This window comes from Hypanus sabinus, chromosome 2 (assembly GCF_030144855.1).
Source record: "Hypanus sabinus isolate sHypSab1 chromosome 2, sHypSab1.hap1, whole genome shotgun sequence".
In the NCBI taxonomy this organism is placed as follows: Eukaryota; Metazoa; Chordata; class Chondrichthyes; order Myliobatiformes; family Dasyatidae; genus Hypanus; species Hypanus sabinus.
In genome coordinates, this window is record NC_082707.1 from 115,667,184 (window position 1) to 115,688,839 (window position 21,656).

Consider the following 21,656-nt stretch of genomic DNA (forward strand, 5'->3'; position numbering starts at 1 on the left):
TATATACTCTTTTCTAGAGTATGCACTGATGTCAGATGAGTAAACCCTCATTTAGTGTATATTTCAGTCGCCGGACAACCCCCAGAGTCAGAAGTATTATCTCTGGCTTGTATGCATGAAATTAACGATGGTCACTCCAAGGTGCTGGATGGGTAAAGGGTTTGGTATCCTGCCAAGTATGAGATTGCAGAGACAGCTCCTTGTGGAGTTTATGTGCTAGCTTTAAGTAAGTGGAGCCTTTCAGGACTTGTCTGCTGAGTGGGAGATTGCTTTTGGGTGATTAGTAACTTAGCAAGGGCTGATAATAAGAAGCAAGATGTAGATGGAGCAGCTATTGTGGGAGTGACTATTGTTGGAGTGGTTAGACTTTGGCTCAAGAGGTTACATGAATACAGGCAGAGATTCTAAGTTTCTAGTAACTTTGTATCATAGCTCCAAGTATTGATCCATGCTTTGGGCTCATCCGCTTTGTTCATGATACTCCTTGCATTAGAGTAATCTCAAAGCATCAGTCTGAATGTATCCCTTCTCTATCACCTGCCTGTCCTCCCTCTCGCACTGTCTCCAAGCTTTCTCTGTTTGTGAGCCAACCACCCTTTCCTCCATCTCTTCAGTACACTTCCCACCCCCAGCAATTCTAGTTTAAACACTCCCCAGTAGCTTTTGCAAACCTCCCCACCAGGATATTGGTCCCCCTCAGATTCAAGTGCAACCCGTTCTTATTGTACAGGTCACACCTGCCCCAAAAGAGGTCCTAATGATCCAGAAATCTGAATCCCTGCCCCCTGCTCCAATCCCTCAGCCGCTCATTAATCCTCCACCTCACTCTATTCCTCTACTCCCTGTCGTCTGTTTTCAGAACCTCCTTCCTTTTCCTACCTGTGTTGTTGGTACCAATATGTACCACGACCTCTGGCTGCTCACCTTCTCACTTCAGGATGTCATGGATGCGATCAGAAACATCCCAGACCCTGGTACCTGGAAGGCAAACTACCATCTGCGTTTCTTTCCTGCATCCACAGAATCGCCTGTCTGACCCCCTAACTTTAGAGTCCCCTATCACTACTGCCATCCTCTTCCACAGTGCTGGACTCTGTCCCAGAGGGTTGCTTCCCCCAGGTAGGCCGTCCCCCCAGTAGTACTCAAACAGGACAGCCACAGGGGTCTCTCTAGTATCTGACTCCTGCCCTTCCCCTCTTGACTGTTACCCACTATCTGTCTTCCGAAGCCCTGGTGTGACTACTTGCCCATAGCTCCTCTTTATCACCTCCTCACTTTCCCTGACCAGACTAAGGTCATCGAGCTGCATCTCCAGTTCCCTAGCCCAGTCCCTAAGGAGCTGCAGCTCAACACACTTGGTGCATCCGAGAGGCTGGGACTCTCCCGGACATCCCACATCTGACACCCAGTATAGAAACTGGCCTCGCAGACATACATCCTAAGTAACTTGCCTCGCCCCAATCCGTTATCGCCGAAGCCCCATTGAGCCAAAGCTCTCCTACTCTGACTCCCTCTACTGTCGCCCGCTCTATAAAGCTGTTTTCGTTTAATACTCTTATTGCCAGTCTGCTTCACCATTCAATCATGGCTGATCCTTTTTCCCCTCCTCAGCCCCACTCCCCAACCTTCTCCCTGTAACATTTGATGCCGTGTCCAATCAAGAACCTATCAAGCTCTGCCTTAAATACACCCAACGACCTGGCCTCTACAGCTGTCTGTGGTAACAAATTCCACAAATTCACCACCAGCTAGCTGAAGAAATTTCTCCACATTTCTGTTTTAAATGGTTACCCCTCTATCTGGAGGCTGTGCCCCCTTGTCCTAGACTCTCCCACCATGGGAAACATCCTTTCCACATCTACTCTGCTAGGTTTTTCAACATTCAAAAGGTTTCAGTTAGATCCCTCTCATCCTTCTAAATTCCCAAAGCTATCAAACATTTCTCATATGATAAACATTTCATTCCCGGAATCATCCTTGTGACCCTCCTCTGGACCCTCTCCAATGCCAGAACACCTTTTCTTAGATGAGGAGCCCAAAACAGTTCACAGTACTCAAGGTGAGGCCTCACCAGTGTCTTATAAAGCCTCGGCATCACATCTTGTATTCTAGACCTCTTGAAATGAATGTTAACGTGGCATTTGCCTTCCTCACCACCGACTCTACCTGCAAGTTAACCTTTAGGCTGTTCTGCACAAGGACTCGCAAGTCCACTTTGCATCTCAGATTTTCGGATTTTCTCCCCATTTAGAAAATAGTCTGCACATTTATTTCTTCTACCAAAGTGCATGACCATACATTTTCAACATGGTATTTCATTTGCCACTCTTTTGCCAATTCCCCTAATCTAAGTCCTTCTGCAGCCTACCTGTTTCCTCAACACTAGCTGCCCCTCCACCTATCTTCATATCATGTGCAAACTTGACAGCAAAGCCATTTATTCTATCATCTTAATCATTGATATACAGCATAAAAAGAAGTGGTCCCAGCACTGACCCCTTCAGAACACCACTAGTCACTGGCAGCCAACCAGAAAAGGATCCTTTATTCCCACTCACTGCCTCCTACCAATCAGCCAATGCTCTAAACATGTTAGCAATTTTCCAGTAATACCATGGGCTCGTAACTTGGTAAGCAGCCTCAGGTGTGCAACCTTGTCAAAGGCCTTCTGAAAGTCCAAGTATACACAATCCACTGCATCCCCTTTATCTCTCCTACTTGTAATTTCCTCAAAGAACTCCAACAGGTTTGTCAGGCAAGATTTTCCCTTAAGGAAATTCATGCTGACTTTGTCCTATCTTGTCCTGTGTCACCAAGTACTCCTTAGCCTCATCCTTAACAATTGACTCCAACACTTTCCCAACCACTGAGGTCAAGCTAACCGGCCTGTAGTTTCTTCTCTTCTGCCTCTCTCCCTTCTTGAAGAGTGGACGTGACATTTGCAAATTTCCAGTCCTTTGGCACTATGCCAGAGTCCAATGATTTTTGAAAGATCATTACTAATGCCTCCACAATCTCTACCGCTACCTTTTTCAGAACCCTAGGGTGCAGTTCATCTGGTCCAGGTGACTTATGTACCTTGGGGTCTTACAGCTTTTTCAGCACCTTCTTCCTTATAATAGTTACTGCACTCACTTCTCTTTCCTTGCATTCTTCAACATCTAGCACAGAGATAATGTCTTCCTCAGTGAAGACTGATGCAACCTATTTAGTTGATCTGCCATCTCCTTGTCCCTCATTATTATTTCTCTGGCCTCATTTTCTAGCAGTCCTATATCCACTCTCATCTTTCTTTTATTTTTTACATAAGCTTTTACTATCCACTTTGCTGTTGTTTGCTAGCTTGCTTTCATATTTCATCTTTTCCCTCATAACGACTCTTTTAGCTGCTCTCTGTAGGTTTTTAAAGCTTCCCAATTCTCTCTCTTCCCACTAATTTTGCTTTGTTGTATGCCCTTCCTTTTGCTTTTACAATAGTTTTGACTTCCCTTGTCAGCCATGGTTGTACTATTTTGCCATTTGAGTATTTCTTTGTTTTTGAAACACACCTGTCTTGCACTTTCCTCATTTTTCCCAGAAACTCTCACCATTTCTGCTCTGCCGTCATCCCTGCCAGCATCTCTTCCTAATTTACTTCGGCCAGCTCCTCTCTCATACCAGCACCTAAATGTTGAAGACCCTACCTAAAGATTCAGAAGCTTACTTGGTTATGGCTCAGGCTGGACAGTTTGTTATTGCTAGTTTCTGATTTTTTTTCCCCTCAGAACAGTTTTTGACAGATATGTGAACAAGAGGTGTGTAGTCAGGCTCCTTTACGGCAGGGAATAGAGTGAGTTGGACCATGTGCAGTCTAATTTTTCATTATGGTTGTCAAAGCCATGATGGGCTAGAATGGTATTGTGTGCTGTGTTGTTGTTTGTTTTATATAAGATGCAAGGAATGAAGGGGTATGGATATGTGTAGGAAGATGGGATTAGTTTCTTTTTGAATGATGGTCAACACATACATTGTGGGCCAAAGCTTCCTGTTCTTGCATTGTACTGTTCTCTGTTCAAAGATAAATGGAACTGTTTCCTTTTGTGGACCATAAATTTCTATGACTCAGTACTACTGAGGCAAGCAATTTGATAAACCAGAAGCATCTCAATGCAGGTAATTTGTAGAAAGAATTATTATTTCCAATACTTTAATAATTTCCAGTAAGCTTTCTCATCAAGGCTCATTATAGTGTTTACGTAACTGTGTCGAGATTTATCCTAGCCTTGAGACTGCTGTATAATCTAACATGGGATTTCCAATGTAATACTTACAGCAAATTAGTTTGGTCACGTGTTGTACGGTAAATGCAGAAGTCTCAGGCACATGTTTTAAAGTGAAGGTGCTTCCAAAAATAATGAAATGAAAAGTTACTAAATATCAAAAAAATACTGTAAAGAGCGGTAAACAGTAAAAACTAAATCAAATCAATATTTGGTGTGACGCCTTTAAAACTATATCAATTCTCTTCGGTACACTGTCATGCATTTCTAAAAGAAAATCAGCTGGCAGGTTATTCCGAGCATCTTGGAGAACTTGCCACGGTTCTTCTGCAGACTTTGGCTGTCTTGCCTGCGTCGGTCTCTCCAGGTAATCCCGGACAGCCTCGATCATGTTGAAATCAGGGCTTTGTCGAGGCCATACCATCTGAAACTACATAATACATCTAGGGTTCCTAAGATTTTTGCACAGTCCTACTTCAAACAGAATGAAAGTCAAAGAACTGCAGTTGCTTGAAATCAGGGGAAAAAAAAGGAACTACGATCCAGTGCAAACAGCAGGCAGTGTTTCCCAGACAGTTCGGGCTATATTCCTACTGTCATACCTCTGCTGCTCCTACCCCTGGGCCCTTATCTGTCTGTTTTAGCATCGAATTGGTTCATACCCTCCCTTTCTATGGCAAATACTATTATAACACTTTTGACTGTAACTCTTGTTCTTGACTATCAAGTCATCAAGTAAACACTGAGCCAAGTTAATGTTATAACTTCAGAGCATCTTCATATTATAGGAAGAGTCCATTTAGCTCATCAAGCCTAATTTGCCTTCTTCGAGTATCCAAACAGTCCCATCCTTTGTTTTTGCTTTATGGTTCTGCAAATTATATTTCCTCAAGTGCCTACCAATTCATTTCTGTTTTCACCATCCTCATAGACACCAACTTGTTATCATAATGTCTCTCTACGTTAAACATTTTCATTCACAGCTCTCCTGTACCTTTAGTCCATCAGCTGGAATAAACAGCACTCCTTTTAATGTCTCTGCCAATCCGGTACATTTCCCTCTTCACTTCTCTTGTGCGAAGGAGAACAACCCAGTCTTTCTGGTCAGCAGTTGTAATCTTTCAAGTCCAGAACCACCCATTGCAGAAAAATGTTTTCAGCCTCAATAACATTGAATTTTTTGAGGATGTGACTAAACACATTGATGAAGGAAGAGCAGTAGAGGTAGTGTATATGGATTTTAGCAAGGCATTTGATAAGGTTCACCATGCAAGGCTTATTGAGAAAGTAAGGAGGCATGGGATCCAAGAGGACATTGCTTTGTGGATCAAGAACTGGCTTGCCCACAGAAGGCAAAGAGTGGTTATAGACAGGTCATATTTCGCATGGAGGTCGGTGACCAGTGGAGTGCCTCAGAGATCTGTTCTAGGACCCTTACTGTTTGTGATTTTTTATAAATGACCTGGATGAAGAAGTGGAGGGATGGGTTAGTAAGTTTGCTGATGACATAAAGGTTGAAGGTGTTTTGAATAGTGTGGAGGGCTGTCAGAGGTTACAGCAGGACATTGATAGGATGCAAGACTGGGCTGAGAAGTGGCAGATGGAGTTCAACCCAGATAAGTGTGAAGTGGTTCATTTTGGTAGGTCAAATATGATGGCAGAATATAATATTAATGGTAAGACTCTTGGCATTGTGAAGAATCAGAGGGATCTTTGGGTCCGAGTCCATAGGACACTCAAAGCAGCTGTGCTGGTTGACTCTGTAGTTAAGAAGGCATACGGTGTATTGGCCTTCATCAATTGTGGGATTGAGCTTAAGAGCTGAGAGGTAATGTTGCAGCTATATAGAACCCTGGTCAGACCCCATGGAGTACTGTGCTCAGTTCTGGTTGCCTCACTACAGGAAGGATGTGGAAACCATAGAAAGGCTGCAGAGGAGATTTACAAGGATGTTTCCTGGATTGGAGAACATGCCTTATGAGAATAAGTTGAGTGAACTCAGCCTTTTCTCCTGGGGGTGACGGAAGATGAGAGGTGACCTGATAGAGGTGTATAAGATGATGAGAGGCATTGATCAAGTGGACAGTCAGAGGCTTTTTCCCAAGGCTGAAATGGCTCCCATGAGAGGGCACAGGTTTAAGGTGCTGGAGAGTAGGTACAGAGGAGATGTAAGGGGTAAGTTTTTTATGCAGAGAGTGGTGAGTGTGTGGAATGTGCTGTCAGCAACGGTGGTGGAGGTGGATACGATAGGGTCTTTTAAGAGACTTTTAGATAGTTACATGGAGCTTAGAAAAACAGAGGGCTATGGGTAAGCCTAGTAATTTCTAAGTTAGGGACATGTTTGGCACAGCTTTGTGGGCTGAAGGGTCTGTATTGTGCTGTAGGTTTTCTATGTTTCTCTGTAACGCCATGACTTGGTAAGTTTTATCATATGCCATGCAACAAGTATTTTCACAGTTTACTTTTATTTTGTGGTTCTTTGATTTTCTTGATAGTATATTTTATTTCTGTCCTCCTTCCCTGATCTCCTTGTCCTTGAACATTGAGACGGATGTTGGAGTGCCATAGATCTGTAGGATTGAGATGAGGGTTTGTAGAGATACAAAAACAGGATGTGAATGTTAAAATTGAGGCTTTGCTGGGACAATGGCTTCCGTTGACGTTTTATCCAGTGATGAGTAGTCTGTGATTGCAGCTTTGGTGGAGCATAGAAGGAAGATTGAGGACCTGGCAGTGCGATGTGTGAGTTAGGGGCAGGGCAAAAGCTCAGGTTACATGAAGCTTGTGGAGAACGGAAAAGGTAGGTTGGAACATTGAACTTGGTGGTAGTAAAAGAGTGGAGGAAGGATTCAGCCACAGATTAGCTGAGGCAAGAGAGGCAATGGACAACATTGATGAAAGACATAGACACATAGAAAAATAAAAGCAGGAGTCGACCATTTGGTCCCTTGGGTTTGCTCAACCATACAAGGCTGACCCTGTATATCATGCTCTCTCCCCATACCCCTTGACCCTTTTATGTCTAAAAATCCATCTGCCTTTTTAATTATTTCTCATATTTCTCATCTCACAACAAGAAGAGGCCACTTGGCTCCACAATCCTATTCTGGCTCTCGGAGTAATGCCATTAATCCCATTCACTCACTCCCTGTAACCTGCTTTATTTCACATCCTCCCTTCTTTATTTAACATGCTAAGCTGGTAGCGCGATATTAATACGCAGCAGCCTCTCCGGACTCGGGATTTGGGGATTGCCAAAGGTTATGTGGATTTTCTGGTGTAGTCTGTTTCGTCATGTGCTTTTGTGATATCATTCTGGAGAAGGTTGTCTCATTTTTTACTGCTTTGCATTTGTGGTTTCTAAATGACAATAAACTGAAACTGAACTGAACTGAAATACCCATCAGATCTACTTCCCAACCCACCATTCTCTGCCATCTAACTACACGAGATAAGAAATTAATCTACCAATCTGTGCATGAAAGGAATCTGGAGCATCTGGGAGCTGAGAGTGTTTGGGTCTGGAACAGGGAGGGTGTGCAGAGTCTGGGAGCTGAGAGTGATTGGGACTGGAACAGGGAGGGTGTACAGTCTCTGGGAGCTGAGAGTGATTGGGACTGGAGCAGGGAGGGTGTGCAGAGTCTGGGAGCTGAGGGTGATTGGGACTGGAACAGTCTCTGGAGGTTAGTGTGGGACCTGGATTGCTGGAGCTCTGATGCTGCTGCATTGTCTGTGGTGCCACTGTACTGTCCTTTACAGATGTATTCAGCAATTTTGCCTCCACAGGGTAGAGGACCCCACAGATTCACTGACCTACAAAGTAAGGAAGCTTCGTTTAATCCTATATGTATCCTGAGACTGTGATCCTTGGTTTGAGATGCCTTTGTTAAGGGAAGCATCTTCCCCAGTTCTGGCCTGTTTAGGCCTGTCCAAAATGTGTATTTTTCCATAAGATCTGCTTGGAAATCTCTGAACTGCACAGGCCTTGACGAGCCAATCTCTTCTTGTTCCACTGTCTCAGAAAGAGCCTTTGCCGTACTCCCTCTAAGGCATGTATATCCCCTCCTTGGTATGGAGTTTGATATGTCACACAGTACTCCAGGTATGGTATCACCAAGGACCTGTCCTGTTTTAGTAAGCTCAAGGAGAACATTGTGACATCTTTGATTCAGGGAGTTGGCAGGAAGAGGAAGTAAAATGATATATAATCATATAACAATCACAGCATGGAAACAGGCCCTCCTAGTCTATGCCAAACTCTTAATCTCACCTAGTCCCATCTACCTGCACTCAGCCCATAACCCTCCTCTCCTTTCCTGTCCATATACCTATCCAATTTTACCTTAAATGACACAACTGAACTGGCCTCTACTACTTCTACAGGAAGCTCATTCCACACAGTTATTACTCTCTGAGTAAAGAAATACCCCCTCATGTTTCCCTTAAACTTTTGCACCCTAACTCTCAAATCATGTCCTCAAACTGGAGAATGATGTCAATTGTTTGATTGCTTGTTGAGTGGAGGAAGGGTCTGCTGAGACAACTAACAAATAGTCTTAGTCCTGGTGAGAATTAGTTCCTCGCATTTAGGAGTGACGATGGAGGGGAAGACACATGTGCTTGAGAAGTAGAGTGGAGAAGAGATGTTGCAGTTGCTTTTTCATTCTAGGAGAGTCACACTACACAATTGATTTGATCTAGCCAGGTCAGGCGATGGATAACCAAGTTCACCTGTGTCCCAGGTCTTAAGGGAATGCCAGTGGTGTTTGTAATGGGGGAATGAGCAGGATGAGGGAAATCAGATAGTTCTGATAGAAGAAAAATCATATGATAAGTGCACCATTTTTAGCTGGAAAAATCCATGTTCTAAAATTTGATTTAGTTTTGCCATTCCAGAATCAAATCTGAATCTTGACTGTCCTGATAACCTTCTGGCCCAGTCTGTTCTGACCAACTGTTCTCTCTCATTTCAGGGAATGATTCACAGGGATCTGAAACCTGTTAATATTTTCCTTGATTTGTATGATCACGTGAAAATAGGAGACTTCGGTTTAGCCACAGATCACCTTGCTAATGTGGTAAGAGGAGTTTTTAAGATATTGTATGTTTCACATAAATGGATGACAGCAGCAGTGCTTTCAGTCTGATATATTTTGCGGTTCAGGAATAATATCTTTTATGTGGGATATTTGTGTTTTTATTCGTTGTAGCTTTAGGGAGGCTACACTTACATTCTCCTAACATTTATATGTTGAAATTGAGGATTTTTGTTTTCAAGTTTTTAAAAGTTTAAGTAGCAGCATGTCTTCATAATTCTGTGCCCTTGTCGACCTGCACTCCATCTGTACTGTTCCTTTGTGATGTTAGCTTGTGAGAAGTGGCTTGTCCATTGGCAGCAACATGTTGATCTCCAGATGGAGATACTGATAGAGATGTCCCTAGACTTTCAGGTGAGTGGAAGATGAGAATATGTGGTTACAAGATCCTGCTCCTAACCCCTTGCTTCCTGATCAAGCCAGGTTATCAATCTTTTCAACAGACTGCTAAATCTGTCCTTTGCATGCAGCAAAACTTAGATATCTCAGGTAGGGTCTGTCAGAGGTAAGCTTTTCACACGGAGTGATGAGTGTATGGAACACCCTGTTGGGGACGTGCAAGTGGCAGATACATTAGGGTACACCCTACCCTCGTCATATGCGGGGGATACGTTCCTCGCAGTCGACGCATAATGTGAATAATTAGTTAAATGGAGAAAATAGTGATGCGTTCCAGAGGGCTTCCTCAATATGTTTTATCTGTAATTTATTCACATTTTCATACCTATACGACACAAAAGCAGTACCACAAAGCAACATTCGTATTATATTTCATCAATTTAAGGTAATATTCAATGCAATAAATCATAGAAAGTTAACATACTAGGGTGTACAGTACTCACCAACAGTGGCAGATGTGTGTTCGCTCTGGAAGATGAGTGGTTGTTGTGGTGTCGGGCAGCTTTACATGGAGAAGGTGAATGGTTGTGGTTGTCAGGATCATATCAAACACAGCAAGGGGTGAAGGAAGACTCACAGAACTCTCAGAATTGCTGGCAGCAGGAGTTGACACCAGTTTGAAGAAAGTGGTGAGGGTTGTTTGCTTGGCAGCATTTTGTTTTCAAGCATAAATTTGCTTGTAGGGAAGAAGGGTTGACGGCAGGAAATGACTGAAATGCTGACTCTGTTCTAAACTTGGGTCGACATCCATTGCCATTTGTGCCAAGTGTTCCAACTTCCACCATTCCCTCACCATTGGTGAACTCCTGGGATTTTCAAAATTGTCTGTTGCTTGCAGCGTCTGAGAGATAGTTTGCCATATAAAAAAATACACCTTGAATGTGGATCACACCTTGGTCGAGTGGTTGAATCAGCAATGTTGTGTTAGGCTGCAGGAAACGCACTGTTAGGATGAACGCTGTCCAAATGTTTAGGATGGGCTGGCGCATTGTCAAGCAACAAAAGAACTTTAAAGGCAAGATTCTGTTCCCGGCCGTAGCGTCCCAGGTTTCCAAGTGTTAAAGTGGTTCTCTGCCACTGGGCTGTAGGCCCGGGACATGACATCAGACGCTTAGGAAGCATAGCTAAGTATTTCAAGCACAAAATCACTGCACCGTAGGTAAAACCAACAGAAGTTTAAGAGCGCAAGATTGCACATCCACACCTTGCCAAAACCAATGCGAGACTGGCGGGAGTGAGACTGTATTGGTGGGAAAGCGGTGCTTCTCGTCCCAACAGTGAGACTGTGAGGCATGCGCACCTGACTTGTATTGGTGGGAAAGCAGTGCTCCTCGCATAACTGTGAGTTTTGGACATATTAAAGGAGACTTTGGTAGAAATAGGTTCCTTGCATAACTGTGAATCCGCATTGTCTGAAGACACATATAACAAGGATAGGGTGTATTTAAGAAATTCTTTGATAAGCACATGGATGATAGAAAAATGGAAGGTTATGTAGAAGAGAAAAGTAGATTGATTAGAGTGGGTTAAAAGTTCGATAGCACATCTCAGGGCATGTAGTGTTCTAGGCTCAGGACTTTGGTATTTCTGGACTATTTCTGTTAATAACCCAATTTACTTTTAATTCTTGTTTTTACAATAATAAATTTTCCAGTGAACTGAGTAAGCTTAAAGAAGTGTGTTAGACAGGGCCCTGGTCAGGTTAATGGGAGAGTGGGAATCAGGATGCGGTGAGTTTAAAATTGGGGTGGGAAATAGAGCCTTGGTCATCTCAAAGGGAGCATAGAAACTGGGGTCCTGGTGAGTGAAAGAGAGCTGTGGGAGCTGGGACCCTGACTAATTGAAAGTGAAGGCAGGAAGCAGGACCCTGGTGATTTAAAGAGAGAACAGCAAACATCCTGTCAGCCAAAGGCAGCGGGATTTCCAGGTATTCTGGATTACTGATTATTGCAGGTCAAGTTTACATCCTGTCAGCCAAAGGCAGCGGGATTTCCAGGTATTCTGGATTCCTGATTATTGCAGGTCAAGTTTACTTCCGCTGAGGCTGTTAAATTTCCAGAAACTTACATCCCATTGATCTGTTTTCTGGGATATGAGCTGTTGGAAAGATCATTCAGTCATTTTCTGTCACAAAGGCTGAAATGAGCTCAAGATATAGAAACAGCTTAACCCCGTGATTTAAAGTTGTAACTTGTGTTCAGGCAGAATTAAAACAAAAGTATTTGATGAGGCAATGAGACAGAATATTTCTGGGTGGGATGATCAAGAGCGAGTGGTGGTTGTGATGATGAGGCTATTTATGGGTGGAACCAAAGAACCCTTGGTACACAGGGGAAGCTCAAATGCTGAACTTTTTTCCCGTGGTAACTAGTTCAATTGAGTTTTGAAGACAGAGATCAGTATACTTGTGTAAGGTAAGGGTATCAAAAAGCAAGTGAATGTTGATGTTTAGATCAGTCAGGGGTTGATGGCAGAGAAAATGAGGATGACAAGGTGCTGAGAAAAAGCATTAGGCACACTTGCCGTAGTCAGTCAGGCCACTGGGTGTACGAGTTGTACTCGTACAAATTGTTGAAGAGACCACACATGCCGCATTTTGCACAATTCTGGTCAACCAGCTGCAGAAAGCATATCATCACAAGGACGTTAAGGACTGGAGGACTTGGGCTATGAGAATCTAGATAGGCTGGGATTGTTTTCTGTCCGTGTAGGAGTCTGAAGCTGACCTTGTAGAGACACGTAAAGCCATGAGGGGTGTAGATCAGCAGGATGACCACAGGCTTTTTCCCAGGGTAGGGGAGTTAAAAACCAGAGTTTTCAGTGAGGGGAAAGACTTAAAGGGGACCTGGGGGGAGGATATGTGGAACAAGTTGGCAGAGAAAGTGGTTAGAAGAGCGTACAGTTACAATGCTTAACAGATGTTTGGCAGGTATATGGATGGAAAAAGTTTGGAGGGATATGGGCAGGCAAATGGGACTAGCTGGGATAGCCATGTTGGTCAGTATGGATGAGCTCGGCTGGAAGGCCAGTTTCCATGCTCTGTAACAATGGCTGTCTTCTGTGAACTCTTCTCTGTATGTCAAAAGAATCAAAGCTTCAGGAGTTTAAAGTTTCTCTGAATTCTATTTATTTTTGTGCTAGCACCGTAACACAGCTCGCAGCTCCAGCGACCTGGGTTCTGTCGTGAATTTTGATGCTGTCTGTGTGGATTTCTCCTTGAGACCATGTGGGTTATTTCCTGTGTCTCAAAAATCTACTGATTAATGCACTAATTGTTCCATCTGAAGGTGGCTAGCAAAATGTCGGGGTCATTGATGGGGTGTGGGTGGAATGAAATGGGACTAGTGTAGAATTGGGTTAACATGGACTCAGTGGGTTGATACTGCTGTCTCCATGTTGTATGTCTCTGGCTCTTTGTAGCTTAAAAACTGGAACCTACTAATAAAACTTGCAAATTTAAAATTCTTTCCCCACAGGAACATGACAAGCTGGAAGCAGATGAGGGTGGATCAGTTCACGGGATTAAATCTGACTCAGCAGGTGAGGGCACAGGGATCCAGTTGCTGTCCTGTGGATCACTCACAGTGCAGACACTCAGGGTAGAGTAGTTCTGCTGTGGTGAAGGTCCAAGTTCACGTAACCAAGGAGCCAGCTAAATAGAGGAAATTGCAGTTGCACATGCACAGGTGGACACATCACTGAATTTGAATAAAACATAGTGCTGAAAATACTCAGCAGTTCAGGAAGAGAGACGAGTCTGAAAACGTTGAAAAGAATGAGGAACTTGGCCGATCAGGAACGTCTAAAGGGACGGTCAGCTTTTCAGGTTGAAATCCTGCAACAGGACTGAGTGTATAGAGTAGTGGTCACCAACCTTTTTAAGCCCAAGATCCCCTACCTCGGCCTTAGTGAAAGGCAAGATCGACCTACTAAATTGTTTAGATATGCAGAAGGGACTGAAGTGGAGCCCCGCAGCCCCGGAAGCAGTCTCTCTTTGCAGGCGGCTTTCCGTAGCACACTCGAACCGGCTCACAAAGCGGCGCGCGCCAGCATTGAGGCAGGTCCCAAAGAGGGTGCCAAGCCTGCTTCACCAGCAAGGGAAAAAGCTGGTTACCATGATCTTAATTGGTATTACTTGTTTTTATTATGCTCACATTACAACACCTTTAATTCTATGTTTCATTATTTAATTTTATTTCAACACAAAAAATAAATGAATAAAAATTGACTGTTGCACTTAGTGTGATGACTGGGGCTGAATACTTTCTGCTAGTTTGCTGAAACTTGGCTCATAACTACAGACAGCCAATCTGAGACAGTCTGTGAGGTGTCTGTCAGTAAAACAGCTCCTGTACTTAGAATTAATCATTTTAATCTGTTGCAGCACAGCGCCCTCACAAACCTCCTGACAGACTGAATATTTGAATGGACAGTTTCCTTTGTTAGACTGAATGTTGAATCTGCCACGTTTTTCGGGTGTTTTGTTAAACTTACTGAGATATCAGTATGTTTCAGAGGAACGCAAGCTAATGACACCACTGATTTTTGTTTCCCAGTTCGTTTACATTTGGGGAATGTTGGAATTTAAAGGGGGAGAAGTGTTGTAATGTGAGCGTAGGTTGATGCCAGTTAGGATAATGGTGATGTAGCAGTGCTTCTGTGGAGAGCTGTTTGTGGGGAGAGATTGCTTTCTGGGTTACGGGGTTTTACTTCCGGTCTTTTCTGCCTGGAGCGCATTTTTCAATTTTTTTCCGGGATCTACCAGGAAAGTCTCGAAGATCGCCCGGTCGATGGCGATTGACTGGTTGGCGACCACTAGTGTAGACGGTAAGCAGCCAACATGAAGGTGTGAGAGGGAGGAGTGGGACAGGAACTAGCAAACGATTGGTGGATCCAGGTGAGGAGTTGATTGGCAGGAGGAGTCAGGTAGGGGGAGGGAGGGGCAGATGAAATTATGGGGGAGGGGAATGGAAAGGAACTGGGTAACAGGGTTATGCGCGAGGGTCAGTGTGGATCAGAAGCAGAGGGGGTGCGGGTGACCTGAAGTAGGAGAATTCAACGTTCATACCACATGTGCAGCCTACGAGTTTGCCAATCACCGTTCACTGTTCCCCTCTGCCCACCATCCCTCCCTTTTCGGGTTGCACCCATTATCTTCCTTCCTGATCAGATTCCATTATTTACAGCCCTCTGCCCTCCACTGATCACCTCCCAGCCTCTGTCACTAACAGCTGGCAGGTTTATTGGCCATTGTGAATTGTTCTGTGATTAGGCTGGAGTTAAATCCAGGGATGCTGGGCGGCTCAGCTCGAAAGGCTGGGAGTGGCCTATTCTGTATCTCAATGAATGAATTAATACATACAGATAGAAACATCACTCCCTCCTCACCTGACTCCATCTGCCCATGAACTCTGTGCTCACTTGGTTCCACCCGCCATTTACCAGCTCCTGCCTCAGCCCTCGCCCTCACCTCTTCCGATTGGCTATCTCCCCTTACGCTCTCAGTCCTGATGAAGCATTGAGCCCAAGCTTCTGCAGATTCAGCCCTAACTGCTGGCTTAATTTAATACATGTAGATTTGCTCTCCATCTTGGGATCTTCACAGCATAGATTTACCAATTCCTGGGATGAGGGTGGGAAAAATTTGAGACTGGTTTCTAAGCACTGGAGCTCAGAAGGATGAGATGTCTTTGATTGTCCATCAGATGTTGTCCAGGGTTTCAATCTGAACCATCGATCTCCCCTTTGCTTAATCCATTCAGTTCCTCCCAGCAGTTCGTTTATTGCCCTAGACTACTGCATCTGCTGTTTCATCTGTTGTTCTTTAAATCTTTATTTGATTTTACAATACGTAAGTTAACAGCTCTGCGTTTGTTCCAATTCCAGAGAACTTAACTGGAATGGTCGGCACTGCTCTGTATGTGAGCCCTGAAGTACAGGGCAATGCAAAGGCCACTTACAATCAGGTAACCCATTGCATTTGTTTGAAACAAGCATTGCAATTCATACTGAGATGTACTGATATCTGTATGTCAGCTCTGTGTTTGACTGCACAATTCTAGAAATTTTCAGCCTATTTATTAATTTTGTCTTTGTCTTCTAACTGGTGTGATGTGGTTAGTTTGACACTGTTGCTGTTGTGCTTAGTATAAGGGATGGACAGTTCCAAGCTATTCCTGCCTCATTGACTACTCCCTGTGGGAGATGCTATTGTTATTGGCTGTGTTTTACAGCTCTGCATTTCAGACAGAGGCAAGTGAGATTCTGCTCAATTCTTCCAAACCATAAGCAAGTGAAAGACGTGTTTACTTTCTGCAGTGTGCAGTAAGATTAGATCCACAGACTTTTGCAAATAGATTTTGGATACATTAGGGTTTTAGATGCTACCTTGCCTGTTGTAGCTATGTGCTGTTTTCTATTTCCATTGAAAGGCTGGAAAACCCTACCCATGTAACATGACACAGATTGAAGTCTACTTTGTTCAAGTTACCTGATTGAACATTTATTGTTGTCAGGTTTAAGTGTGCAGCAGCCTTTCTACAACCATGGATTTTACAGAATTCTCTTTATTAAACTGTTTGAAGAAACCACTTTGAACTGCTATGACCTTCAGGTCATTCATTGTTGAGGGGAGAGTTCGAGGATTTGCACTCAGAGACAATGAAGGGTTGGCTGTACATTTCCAAGTCAGGATGGTGGGCAACTGTAGGTGTAATGTACAGTGCTGGGGTTCCCAAACACCTAAACCCTTCTTGTTGGTAAAAGTCATGGGTTTGAGAACAACAATAAACGGGAGATGAACTTAAATATTGCACTGAGTAGTTGAAATGATGGTGATCTCTGTGACATTGTTAGTCCTATCATCAGGCACCTTGGAGCTGAAAGACAGGTCCGCTGGAAGAAGGATTAGTAGAAGGGTTGTTCTGCAAGTCATACACAGCAAAGGAAACAGTCATTGAATCATAAGGCGTATAGCATTTTATATGTGTCATCAACAGAAAGTATGCCATGTTCTAAGGTGTTCAGAATCATGTGGCTAATTTTATCCCTTCTGTTACCAATATTAGTTCACAATCATCTCTTCCAGAAAGTGGACCTGTTCAGTTTAGGGATCATTTTCTTTGAGATGTCATATCGTCCTATGGCTACTGTTTCTGAGAGGATTTTTGTCCTCGGCAAGCTTCGAACGGTATGTACCAGCTTGTTAACCTTTAATGGGAGTGTAATAGTTCTGAATCATTGTAACTCTTACTGACATGTCTGCCTTAGAAAAATAATCAGTTTGTGTTTTTAAATCCATAATATTAAACTCAAATGTGAATAAGAGTTCTCTCTTTCTATCCAATGGAACTGTGAATGTAAAAGTTGGATTATTATTAATCTTATAGGTTTGGCTATTAGTTGATGTGGCTCCTGATTGCACCACACGACAGTGTAATTTACTGGTCACGGAATTTTGTAACATTATGTATGTAAATCTATATAGATGTGTATTTAAAGAAAACCTGTGCAGATTTATTTATAGTGCCTAACAGTAAATAAAAATATAGCAACAGTGAATTTTTGCTACACTTGATCTAATAAACGACGAGTGTTTTTTGGGGGTGAGATAGCTGTCCCGATCACAGTTTAATAAGCACTGGTGTTAAGTTGCCTTCCGTTCAGAAGTGCTGTTGGTTCACTGTTGAGATTGGTGCCGAACCTTGTACACATTTATTCTCTAGATGGCCTGGTAATGCTCTGGGTTCACTGCACCTGAAAAGAGTAGAAAGGCAGCACTTTTCCTGATGCTGGTTTCGAAATCACAATCGCAGCATTATTTTAAGGGTGAATGGAGGGAGCACATGTTGGTAGGGTATAGGGCCGACTGGGATGTTATGGGGAAATAAGGGAGGAAGTTGCCAGGGCCTTGTCAGAAACTATTGAAACTTCACAGGTGATGTACTGGTGGAATAGGAGAGAGCCAATCTTTTACCTTTATGTAAAAAGCCAAGAGGAACCATAGACAGGGAGCCTTACATCAGTGGTCGGCAACTTATTGGAGGGGATTCTTAAAGGCAGCATTTCTTTGCATTTGGAAAGGCAAGGACTAATGAGGCATAGTCAGTGTGGCTTTGTGCATGAAACATCATGTCTCATAAGCTGGATTTTTTAAATTGAATTGATTTTTTTTTGAAGAGATGACCAACGGGATCAACAAAGGGAGGATGCTAGACATCATCTCTGTGATCTTTGATAAAGTTCCTTTGGTAGGCTGATCTGCAAGAATACATGGAATCCAGGATGAGCTGGCCAATTGGATACAATGTCTTTTTGGTGGTAGGAGACGGAGTGTAAAAGCAAGGAGTTGCTTTTCGATTAGAGACCTGTGGCCACTGGTGTGGTGTATGACCGATGTTGTTTGTCATCCATTTGGATGAGAATGTACTGGGCATGATCACAGATGACACCGAAATTGTCAGTATATTAGATAATGAAGAAAGCTGTCTAAGAGTACGATGGTATACAGGTATAAATCAATTCACAAAGTGGACAAGGACTGGCAGATGGAATTTAACTCTGGTAAGTGGAAAATTAATGTAAACGTTAGTAAAGTATCTCCAAGCACTGGGAAATGTTGCTGAACAGAGACCTAGTGCTACAAGTACGTAGCTTCCTAAAATTGACAACACAAGGAGACGGACTGGTAAAGAAAGCATATGGCATGCTTGCCAAAGCAATGAGTACATGATGTTACAGTTGTTGGTTAGGGCCGCACTTGGTGTATTCTACACGGTGCGATGACCAGGATGTAATTCAGTTAAAAAAGGGTGTAGAAAAGACTCACAAAGGTGTTGCCTGGGTTGGAAGGTTTGAGTTATAGGAAGAGATTAGATAGGCTGAGTCTGAATTTTTCATTTCTATTTCTCCTATTGTCAGACTTGGATGAATACACTTGGTCCCTTTACCTAACTCAAACTGAGGTAACAACATCATTCCATGTGACACCTTACTGCAGCTCACCAAGCTGCTCCACTTCCTCTCTTCTCACCGATCTATCCATAGTAACATACCCCTTCAACTCCATGAGCCCTTATCGTGTAAAATAACTTAATTTTCTAGTACTTTATTGAATACTTTTTGGAAACAGAATATACATATACAGTGATTCGCAGGTTTCTGTTTATCAGCCCTGCTCGTTATAACTCTAATAAATTTGTTAAACACAGTGTTTCTTCCATAAAACCAACATGAATCTGCCCTATCTTTCACTTTCTAAGTCTCAAGTTGCTTCTTCTTTAGTAATAGATTCCAGCATTAGGTAGGCAAACTGGCCTTCTCTTTCCCACCTTCCTTGCAGTAAGGCTATTTTTACAACTTCCAATGTGTTATTAGAAATTCAAGAACTTTGAAAACTCTGTTACCTTTACCTTCAGGCCAAAGGGATTTGTCACCTTAAGTTCCAGCAGTTTATCCAGTCCACTCCCTCTGTTGATATCTGTGCTCACCCTTTTGTTCCCATCTTTTGATTGTTTGTGTCGGCATTTAATATCTTGCACTCTACAGATGGAAATAAAATGTTTATCTAATGTCTTTGCTGTTTGCTCATCATTAATTCTTCTCTTAGCACCTAAGGCACCTCAGCTACCCTCTCCCTAACTGCATGTTTGAGCCCTTTCGATCTGCTTTATATTCCTGGTAGTTTACTGTTCTCTCCCTCTTTTTAGTTACTCTTTACTGGTATATAAAATTCTCTCAATCTCTACCGTTATTCTTTGCGGCATTATAAACCCTGTGTTCCTCTTCTAATAACCTTGTTTCTTAAACAAGTTTCTGTCTTTTATTCTTCTGGGTCTTTTGTTTCGTGGATGTCTGTGAAGAGTAAGAATTTCAGGTTGCATACAGTGTACATTCTCTGATATTGGATTGAACTCTGAATGTCCTTTATTTTAGGATTGTACGTTAGAGCATCCAGTGGAGAAAAACTAAATATTGGTCGAGTGTTGGGATATTCCTCGTTGTTATGCACCGTGTTGGGAGGTGTGGTAACGTCGTGGTTAGTGTAACGCTTTACAGGATCAGCAATTGGATGGAGGTTCAGTCCTCACCATGACTGCATGGGTTTCCTCTCGGTGCTCTGGTTACCTCCTACGTTCCAAAAGAAAGATGTACGGGTTAGGATTAGTAAGTTGTAGGCATGCTATGCTGGTGCCAGAAGTATAGCAACACCTGTGGGCTGCCCCAGCACGTCGTAAGAGATGACGTAAATGATGCGCATTGCTGTATGTTTTGATATGCATGTAAAAAATAAAGCTAATCAAAACTTTGTTAACCATTTTAAATGTTCTTTTTCCGTAGCCAGCTATCGAGTTTCCTGAAGATTTTGATGAAAAATGTTCAAAACAGGTACATTCTTTAGCTTACAAAAAGTACACTGCAGATGCTGTGGTCATATAAACACGTACAAACAAGCTGGATGAACTCAGCAGGTCGGGCACCATCTCATTTCAACGGATGCTGCCTGACCTGCTGAGTTCATCCAGCTTGTTTGGACATTCTTCAGCTTTATCTGTGTCCTGGAGATGGACTTCAGCTCTTGAACTGTAATGCGGGCAGGTTTTGTATCTTTCAGCAAGTGGTCCTGAAGCAGCTATGAACCGTTTATTTGCAGGGAGTTCTAACTTGTAGTAGTCGTAGGTTCTTTGGAGCTGGCTGTGTTAACTGGGCACAGTGACAGATCACAACTGGATAGGGCACATGGAATTGGGTTAAAAGCTGTATGGGCAGAAAATAGCAGTCGGGGGCGGTGGTACAAAGTAGTCACAGATCCTCCCCAGCTTACGAGTGCCTGATGTGTGTGTGGCCTGTATGCCCAGTTGAGTGTTTGGGAGAGTGATGGGATGGACTTGTTGACTGATGTGAGAGTGTAGGCACCTTCTGTCAGGTGGGAACTCAACTTATGGCCACATTTCCAATCTGTGAGCTGTTTGAGTTATGAGCAGTTCATGGGAACAGAATCCTGCCATAACCTTGGGATGACTTGCCTTCAATTCGGAAGAAAAGGGTGGTGTTCCACAATAGTAATTATTGGGACCATTAATATTCAGTGATTGGAGCAGAGTAAGTAATATCAAATCAGATTGCGGTGATGATCCAATGCTGGGGCTACAGGAAGACTGGGGACAACTGCAACGTTATAAAAATATTATAAACCACAAATGATTTCAGTTTGGATAAATATGAGATTGTACATTTTGGTAGGAAAAACTACAAATTTTATCAAACCAGTGGAAATAAAAATGAACTGTATAGGGGATAAAGGCAAAGGGATCTAGTGATAGGTTCATAAAATACAGTATGTCAGGTCAGCAGAATAAATACAAAAATGGGAAGTAGCATTGAGATTATTACAAGGGTCCACAGAATTCAAAAATACGAATTATAAGTTTATGGAATTGTGTTCATAGGCTCACTTGTATTCTCCACTATTAGAGCATCTCTGAGCTCTGAGGACGGTCGTGCCTTTTCCCAGGCCTTCAGGAGCAGAATTTGGTGTAGGAGTGCTGGTTTAATTTCTTTGAGGATCTCTATAGGGATCCCATCAGGACCAGTGGTTTTGTTGCTAATTCCACTCCTGATGGCATCAGGGACCTCGCTCCTACTGGGAGGATCCCACGTGTCTTCTCTCACAGGTCTCTGGAGGATTTGGGTAGTAATCTCTGGTTCAGCAGTACTGTTGCGGTTAAGAAGTTCATGAAAACCCAAACGAGACCTGATCGTGCCATCGGGTGGCGATGCAGTGTCAAGCAAGGTTTAGTCTTGGCCTGGTCTGCTTCTTTTGAACCTTCCTCTTTTTCATGGGTGTGATGGACATGGTGGATCAGTTGATAATCTGTCCAGCAAGTCAAGTCAAGCTAATTCT

The 21,656-nt window shown here is 43.1% G+C and overlaps 1 protein-coding gene across 4 annotated transcripts in view; it reads left to right on the forward strand.

Annotated features, from left to right (window-relative positions):
- eif2ak4 (eukaryotic translation initiation factor 2 alpha kinase 4) overlaps positions 1-21,656 on the forward strand; it is a 187,398-nt gene that overhangs the window by 83,574 nt on the left and 82,168 nt on the right. For all 4 annotated transcript variants that reach the window (XM_059952972.1, XM_059952962.1, XM_059952957.1 and 1 more), the window contains 5 exons: positions 9,233-9,337; positions 13,231-13,294; positions 15,641-15,720; positions 16,842-16,943; positions 20,093-20,140. In XM_059952972.1, the coding sequence (XP_059808955.1) occupies positions 9,233-9,337; positions 13,231-13,294; positions 15,641-15,720; positions 16,842-16,943; positions 20,093-20,140 (399 nt within the window). The remainder of the gene's footprint in view (positions 1-9,232; positions 9,338-13,230; positions 13,295-15,640; positions 15,721-16,841; positions 16,944-20,092; positions 20,141-21,656) is intronic.